The 9,353-nt window shown below is 34.9% G+C and overlaps 1 protein-coding gene across 1 annotated transcript in view; it reads left to right on the top strand.

Moving 5' to 3' along the window:
• LOC108973161 (diacylglycerol kinase 1) overlaps positions 1-9,353 on the top strand; it is a 193,514-nt gene that overhangs the window by 138,676 nt on the left and 45,485 nt on the right. Inside the window, exons 9-10 of the mRNA XM_018940226.1 lie at positions 1,218-1,342; positions 8,646-8,754. Of these exons, the coding sequence (XP_018795771.1) occupies positions 1,218-1,342; positions 8,646-8,754 (234 nt within the window). The remainder of the gene's footprint in view (positions 1-1,217; positions 1,343-8,645; positions 8,755-9,353) is intronic.

Here is a 9,353-nt window from a genome sequence, read left to right as displayed (position 1 = left end):
AAAATTTATTAAAATCCTGAAGTGGTTCCGAAATTTCGAGATTCCGAATATTTTTCTTTCCAAAATCCCGGCAATATATTCCTAATAATATGATTTACTACTGTTCTTATTAATAAAAATCAATCCCTCGCAGATTGCAAATTTCGGGATCACATTTATTTTTCTTTTGCAAATCACGAAAACTCAGTAATATTAGGAATATACATACGTATATAATATTAAAAACAATTTAATAAAAAATTAAATCCCGAAATGGTCCCGAAATTTCGGTATCCCGAATTTATTTCTTCCAAAAAACACGAAATGTTGGAAATCAATTTCTCGTAGTGTCACAAATAATAAATTAGATATAACAAGTGTATTCCACATATAGTAAGTACAATCGGTGAAGAGCAAGTCTCGTAGTTATGCAATGATAGATATTCACAAAACTTCATTCAATATATTTGCAATATTTCTGGTCACACTTTAAATTGACATCACTTTCTTTAGACTTTTCCATATTAAATGCAGTTGCAATGAAGTTCCCGTTGCATACAAACAAAATTCTTTTTCATACATCTTTTATTTATGTCTCAACATAGTTTTGGAAGAAAAATTACTGCAAATTTCCAAACCTTCTTTAAAGAACTAATTTTTGCTGCAACAGCGAGTGGAAAATAAAACTTAAAATTCCGCATGCACATCAAGTCACTCTAACGTAATGGGACAACAAAGAAAACTTTGCACAGAAAATTTGCGAAAGACGTGCTAATAAACTAAATGAACGCCTGAATATATGCTACGCTAAATGATATGCAGAGTGTGTAGTAAAATGCAAATTGCAAAATATTTTAAGGCGTCGGATATGGTTTTTTTGTTTTTTTTTTTTTTTTTTTTTTTTTTTTTTTTTTTTTTTTTTTTTTTTTTTTTTTTTTTTTTTTTTTTTTTTTTTTTTTTTTTTTTGTAGAAGAAAATAGAGTGGGAGCTTAAATCAAAGCTGATGTATTTTCGTTGTTTGCTCTTATTTTTGTGCTCCGAAAAAGCCATAAAAAATACAGAAATGTGCAGACAGAATTTCCATGCACAAAATATTCCAAAAGCATAAACATGCGCATATTTCCTTATACTTTTGTTCACACTTTCGCAAATCATGTCTTTTTTTACTAGATACAGTACTTTAATGCCTATATTTTATTTGGTTTCTCATTTATTTTCTCGCTCTTAACCCTGCACAGTTATGTTTCGTTTATACGACACCGATGGCAATGGTGTCCTGGATACGGCCGAAATGGATGCGATTGTTAATCAAATGATGGCTGTTGCCGAATATCTTGGCTGGGATGTCAGCGAATTGCGACCGGTAAGTAAGACTTCATTTAACAGTAAAAATACCCCACACAGACGAACACACCAATACATTGCTACACAAAACATTTGATTTGGAAATCAATTCTTTTCAAGCCATTAAATGCCCAAATATTCTCTCGAGTGCTGTCTTCACCCATCATCCAGACATTATTTCGTATTTTCGTTTCTTTTGTATATATTTGTCTCCAGTTTTTATTTGCTTGTTTATGTACGTGGCTGGTTGCCATGCATTAAGCCACTCATCACCATCATCATCATCATCATCGTCAAGTCATTGCTGTCATTACGCCCATTTCATCGTTTCGTTAGCGTCTTTAACTAGGCACTCTAAGCTTGTAAAATGAAATCGTAAAATTTTCCACTGTAAATTCTACTCGGTAAGTACGCTGCAGGTTGCCTATTTGCTTTCGGGCATTTTGCAGGATAACAGCTAACAGTGAAAAGACAATAAATGTAATTAAATCTTCTACGACTATCGTATCGTCTTCGGGGTTTAATGATGACGACGTTGTCGAAAAGAGCAAATCGTCTTTTTATTATGCATTTTGTTCCAGCTACTAATTGTTGGTTAAGTTAATGAAGTGCGTTGCTACTGTCAAAGACATTCGTATTCGCATATCGATATAGGGTGTTTTTTAAGGTTATACAAATATTCTTAAAGTACTTCGCTACAAACAGATTCACAAATAAAAAAGTTTTGCTTACAAGAACTTCATTTTGATCAATCAGTTTGTATGGCAGCTATATGCTATAGTAGTTTGATATGAAAAATTCCTTCGGAGTTTGTACTGTGATCTCAAAAAATAATCTTTGCCAAATTTCGTGAAGATATCTCGTCAAATAAAAAAGTTTTCCATACAAGGACATTATAGTCAGCGCTTAGTTTGTATGGCAGCTATATGCCGATAACGGCACTACCGACAAGCGAGTAGCTTCGTGACCAAAAGAACATGTGCGCAATTTCAGACCGATATCTATGAGACTTAAGGACTAGTTCCCATATATTTAAATCTATTTTATAGCGTCTTCAAAGTTTCCTTCAAGATGTTACTTGGCGTATTTAATATATGTCATGCTGGATATAAAAATTAGTCTCTGGATTACATATCAACGTCTTTATTAGAACATAGAACTGCTTAGTAGCGACCTACACTATTGGCTTCCACTCTGTTCGACCCATTTCTTTAACTTTTCTCTGTTTGATTTGAAAAAAAAAGTAAAAAAAAAAATTTTGTATACCCCTAAAACGACACCCTATATCTAAACCTGATACATCTCTTTTGTATGCATGCAGTTTCTCAAGTACGCACATACTTAATTATGTGTTCGAATTGAGTTGCAAAACGTTTGCTTCTGCAGTTGACATTAGTTAGATACTTAAAGAATTAACAAAGCCCCCCAGACCTTACTGTGTGCCTATAGAAATTATTAGATATACAGCAAGACTTATTATTATTGTTAAGCCGAGCAAAGTTTTGTGACACGTGCACGTTGAAGCAAATTAATGCATATAACTAATTAAGACGAAGCAATGCGTGGAGCCGACAGCACTGTGTGGAAGTTAAAATTCCGATGATGGCGAATAAAGTCGAAATGAAATGGATTCTTAATAAATAATAGGAAACAGAAAACTCAGATCAGATTATCGACGTAAGAATTCCACCTTTCCTAAAATACTCTTACGAGTACATTCGCGATTTTGTCTGAGTCTAGGTTTTCTGCTTACAGGGCATGAGCCTCTAAATGCATTCCCGCTTTAAAGACATCTATCTGATTGTTCGGGTTGTTTTTGTAGGGCGGGTATAGAGGACTGGGTAAATATATTGGTGGTTGTGGTTAAGACCCAAATGCGAGAAGAACTGACCCTCAGTTCAATGTGGAGTTGCATCGCAATCGGGAGCTGAACGCAAACCCACCAAGGTGGTTAGTGTGTCTATTCTTCTCTGCTAATTGATACTGAAAATTCCTGCCATTTTTAAGGCGCTGATCAACGCATTTATTTGATCCGCTGTGCTTTTGAGCGCCATGGGGTAAGGCTGTCGTCAACAGGTACGCAGGTAAAAAACCCAATAAGATTTGGTAATTAAACTTTGAACCTGCGTAATCAAATGCCAAACTAAATGACCTACCGGCATCCGACAAAGTTGATCATACTCCCGGTTGGAAGTTATAGAAAATTCACTTTAACCAAAAGTTACTAGCCATATTAGAGAGCAAATTGCTGGTACTTTAGTTTATTACATAGAAGGCATTATAAGGACTAGCAACTTCATTGCTTGAGTGCTTGCTCCCTTTCTTCTGTGGTCAGATCTGATTGACTCTAAGCTTCACTTCAGCCCTAACTCGTCGCGCTGTATTATAAAAGTTCTCATCTTCTCTAGCCCTCAGCTCACCAGTTCACTCTATTCTAATTTTTATTTTTTATTTTTTATAATTTTTTTTTTTTTTTTTTTTCTTACTCTTCATATTGAGAAATCAATTTTAGATCAAGCTCTTTATTTTTAAGGGAAATTATATCCATGAAAATGTTTAAACTTTTCGATTCCCCATAATCATAAAGCCGAAATTTTACTAGTGACGTACATATATGATATAGTCATAGTAGATGACTACATATATGCATATTTTATGACAGCATCTGTCATAAATTTCCGCACATTAATTCGTCATAAAATTGGAGCAGATCACAACCGAAAATCAAATTGAAGTGAATACATGTCAAATAATCGTATAAAACATATAACAAATCAAACATGATGTTAATGGAGGCTACAATAAAATTCGATGAGTCAAATGTGACTTATGGCGGTCGTAAATTTTGGGACACAAACTGTCAGGGAGTCGAGTTATATTTTCAGTAGAAATGAAACAGCTGCATTGAATGTGCTGCTGCAAGCAGTATTTTAAAATAATGTTTCACTTTTCTGATTTTCTTGTTGACTGTTTCATTGAGTAAGCAAATTATAATGGTACACGTGTTAATAATGGTCAAGCTGCGCAGATGGAAATACTTTAAGGGCTATGAGAAGCCTCATTTTCGGCAGCACTGCCGGCAACCTCGAATGTGGCAACAAAAAGTTGCAAGCACACCCATTCACATACACACTTTCTAATACATATATATATACACTCACATATTTGCAACAGCTGGTGCGATTGCTTTGCTCACGCAAACCGCAACCTGCGGTCAAACTCAATAAAACTTTTCCAATTATTGTTACTTTCGCTTGCCGCCTCAAATGCTTACATAAGCATAAAATTCGACGCGCTCATTTACAAAGCACCACAAAGGGTCCCACCCACGCATCCACACGCAAATGCAGACACGCATACAAATTTGCGCTTTTTTCCGCTGATCGCTGATTATTTCGCTAGTTACGCTTATGTTAATTTACTTTATTTCATTTGCCACAAACTATTTCCTTGTTTTTGTATTTGTACAGGTGTTTTTTATGCGCTTTGACTCGTTCACCAATTTTGATATAATAATGAACAACCGTTTGTGGTGAAATCAGCCGCAGGCTCCAAAAATGGCTACATCAAAGTAAATTAAATAAATTGAAATATTGGCGTGCAGGTGAGCGCGGACGCAAAAAAAAACGTTGAAGCTTAAAGCAAGTGTCTTTAAGCTTCATTTATTTGCGTATATGTTTACATAAAAAGTTACGTGAACTCTGGATTATGAGTTTTATTTTGATATAAAGCTTAACTTAGTGTTCTTTTACTGGGTAATGCCCTTAGCTATTTACTTATTTATTGAATGAAGGCCTAAGTAGCCACTTCGCTAATTTTTCTAGTCTATCTGTAAATTTATTTATAATTTATTCTAAAATACAATAAAAAAAAATATAAAAAATAATATATTAACTAATTCAACGTTGAATTCACAGCGGAAGAGAATCAGATTCAATATTGTAATTATATTAAGAATCGCCGATAACTTCTTACTTTTTACATAATCTTCCCTATTTGCTCAGCCTAAGGTAGCAGAGATTGGAGAAATATATCACGTCGCCAAGAAAAGTCGAACAAGTCAACTTCCACGGCGAATCTAATAAAAAAATACTCTTTCATAACTTTAAAATATTTGCGGATAACACACATAGTGGGTTTTTCAAGCATGGTCAACCACATGCTTGCTCGAATTAAAGCGCGAAAAAAATTTGCATAAAATAAAAAAAAAAGCATTAACTTCGGTTGTACCGTAATACTCTTCATGAATACTAAAGACTATCTAACTTGATATCACTTGTACTTGAACTTTCCAGTTTGCACAGTAGCCACCTATGTACATTCTATAGTGGTCCAACAGAGGCAGCACCGACAAATGAGCAACTCTTTGGAAATAAAAAAAAACAACATGTGAAAATTTGCAGAACGGTATCCCAAAAACAGAAAATCTAGTTGACGTATATTCCGATAGATAGATAGATCCCCTCAGCTCGTCATTCTGATTATTTAGATATGTGTACTATATATTTATATATTTTGGGGGGGTATCCTACGTTTCCTTCTGCGTGTTACAAATATCGTGGCAATCTTTTTCACCTTAAAATAACTAAATAACGGATGTATCTTTATGTATGGTTTTCAGTAAGGCAATTTTTTTGGAGTTGGTCTGCTCGCCATTTCTTAATGAACGAACTTACTCCAAAGCAACGTATGCAAATTAAATGATACAATTAAATTCGGGTCGACCGGACCAATATTCGGTCGACATAATAGCCCAGCAGAGTTGGCATTTCGAGCAATATTGGAACATTTTCAGACTCCGTTGACTCAAGAGGCAAATGGACATTTTCAGAGACGCCACAAAATATTCGAACGAGTCCATTCACCGTCGCGCGCAACAGTTGTAGCTGTGCCCATCTCTTTGCAAAAAGTTCTTGGTTTACAGGCGTATAATATACAACTCGTGCAAGAATTGAAACCGAGCGATCATCTAGCGCTTCGTACGTTCGGTGAATGAGATGACCGCTGAACTCGATCTTCTCCAAGAAATTTTTATTCAGCGATGAAACTCATTTATTTCAATAAGTACGTTAATAAATAGAGTGAGGATTTGCATTTTATACTTAAAAAGGCACAGTTTAGTATGTTCTGTGGACAGAGGGAGGGAATCATTGGTCCATATCTTTCTTTAAAAACGAAGGTAGCCATCATGTTACAGTCAAAAGGAATGCATGACATGATTGATGAATTTTCCTTAGCTAAATTTCAAAATATTGATGTGAACGAAGTTTGTTCCAACAAATCAATTAATTTATTGAATGAAACTTTTGGTGAGCACACTTTCTCGCGTAGTGGGCCTGTATGTCCTCTAAAATCATGCAATTTATTACCGCTGAACAACTATTTGTGGGGTTATGTGAAGCTGCTGTTCTGCGCAGATAAACCCTAGAAGATTGAAGACTTAAAAGAGAACAATTTTGGCATTATTGCTAACAAAGGAGCTCAACTGCTGCAAAAATTGTTCGAATTATGGGCTTAATCTCAGTTGGAATATATGCTGGAATGTCCCGGCGGTCACTTAGCCCAATTAATTTTCAAAAGATAATGGCAACCCTTATTTTTATAGTACAGCAAATTTCTTAGCAAAAACTTTAGTTTTAGTTTATTCTTGAAAACCACGTGTAAAAAACACCCTTTATATCCTAGGGTTCAAAATATTCGAAAACATGTTTATCTTTTCTTTAGACGAATAATTAGATTCAGCTATTCCTATCTAAACGCTGCAATTCTTGAATTAGATTGGGACTAAGATGGAACCTAAAGCAAACTAATGATTTAAAATCAACACAAAGCAGTAAAAGGAAGATATAAGACATCGAAATGAATAAAGTTCCTGTATATACCTAAAACTTTTTCTTTTAACAAGAGGAAGATACTAAAATTTGACATGGATTAATGTCAATGCAATAATCTCGGGGGAAATTGTTAAGATCGAGGCAATATGCATATAGATGTTATAGATCAAAGTTCTAGTAAATAGTCTATGTGAAGGGTGTTATAGCTTCAATGAAACCGAAGTTAACGTTTTTTCTTATTTCTGGAAAGTTTTGCTTTTAAGTTTCTGTTTCACCTTTACATTAATTAATCTGTTATCAATATGCACTTCGAAAACAAGGAATATTTTTAAAAATTACTTCGGTTTACTCAGGTTCAATATAAAAAAAATTATAAATTCATAACAGGGTTGCAACAAAAAAAATAAAAAAAAATAAAAATTGGTTCTCTACATAATTGAAAATATTCGTATTTAACAGCATGTTATCTACTATCTATCTTTAATAAAAAAAACTCAATCAATTTGAAAGACACTATCCGAACAAACCATTTCCGACAAGTGCATGTCAAAAATGCGCAACACTCAAATACCAATTCATCACTGGAAAACACCTCCAATTTGCTACAAAAGTGCCACAACAAATTTAGCAAAAGGAAATGTAATAAAGCAAGTAACAAAAGTTATATAGTTCCGCCAAGCGAGCATTCGCATTCGCGCATATCAAGGCATTTTTAACATTGCGTTTTTTATGCAACAAATTATATTTTTATATTATTTATTGCGCCGCAATAGGGCTGAAAATTACATTTCCAGCTGTTCAACTGCGCACACAATCGCATTTCATCGCAGTTACTTAACTGCCGCTTTGCTATTTTTCATCAACTTTTCATCTGCAACAGACTGCCTTATGATTTTGCGAGCACCCCCCGCCATTCTTTGCAATTGCCTGTCCGCGAACGGTTTATACGGTATTAAATTTCAATGGAAATTCTTAATATACTTGCGCTAGCAAAGCGCGTTAACCCTGACAGGCAACCGCTATTAACTCTTTTTCGACATGGCAACAAAGGCGAAAGCCCGCTAGAAGAGCAACAATAAGAAGGAGAAGGCGAAAGAGCGTTTTCCGGCTTATATCATGCCCACAGCATTACGCGCTAAAGAAACGCACATATGTAGCTATTTGAGCTGCTACTCACAGCACTCCGAGCGCCGCTTAACTGCTTGGGCATATTCAGCTCGAGGTTACTCATACGCCCAGTATGCCTTCAGCTGCTTTAATACAAGTGAACATGGAGACGTGCGTATATGTTTGCGTAAATTCATGTGTTCGCATGCATACATACGACACATATACATATTTTCACACGCATGCTCAAAAATATACACATACATACATATGCACTTATTTGCATATAAAGTGTTATCACCCACACATTCCACTCACATACTTTCTGTTCTTATATTACCTTTCTTAATCTTTTTCTGTTACTTTCTTTCCACCTCACAGATTCTACAAGATATGATGGTGGAAATTGACTATGATGCCGATGGAACTGTTTCACTGGAAGAATGGCAGCGTGGCGGCCTAACAACCATTCCACTGCTCGTGCTCTTGGGTAAGTATTGTCTTCTTTACATATGTATGCGATGGTTTAAATAGTATGTCAGGCGTGTTCTTTAGTCGTTTCTTCTTTAACGAAAGACCACACTCCTGGCAACTTCTTCAAGTTAAATGACTACTTAACTTGCTTAAAGCAAACTTGAGACAGTGACAATTAAGTTGTAGCAAACTTTATTTGCTTTGCGTTGTGGCAATTGTGCGCGTTGATTTGCTAACTATTTTCCTTATTTAAACTTTTCTTCAACTAGATTTTTTAATGATCCGCTACATAATTAGAAGCAAGCAACTAGAGTGATGTCTTTTAAAGATTTAAATTTGAGAAAATTTAAATTTTGAGGTAAATATGTAGTGTGGGTGAAACTTTAAACGAAGTATTTGGGAAAATACTCTTTTATGTAAATTATTGAGCAGAGCTGCCAACAGGTTTTGTTTTTACTAGTTGCTTGCCTTGGATCGTTGGCACTTAGAAAAACTTTCGGGATTATTTTAACTCTTTTTTTAATTACCCTGCTGACAGTATAGATGGCGCTGCGATCTCTTTTATCAATAAAAACATGATTTTTGAATATCTAGCTATCAAAAAAAAAATTATTT

The sequence above is a fragment of the Bactrocera latifrons genome, unplaced genomic scaffold, assembly GCF_001853355.1.
Source record: "Bactrocera latifrons isolate USDA-ARS-PBARC rearing strain unplaced genomic scaffold, ASM185335v1 scaffold_46, whole genome shotgun sequence".
Lineage (NCBI taxonomy): Eukaryota > Metazoa > Arthropoda > Insecta > Diptera > Tephritidae > Bactrocera > Bactrocera latifrons.
Note: the sequence above shows the minus strand (reverse complement) of the source record. Positions and strands in the feature narration are given on the sequence as shown.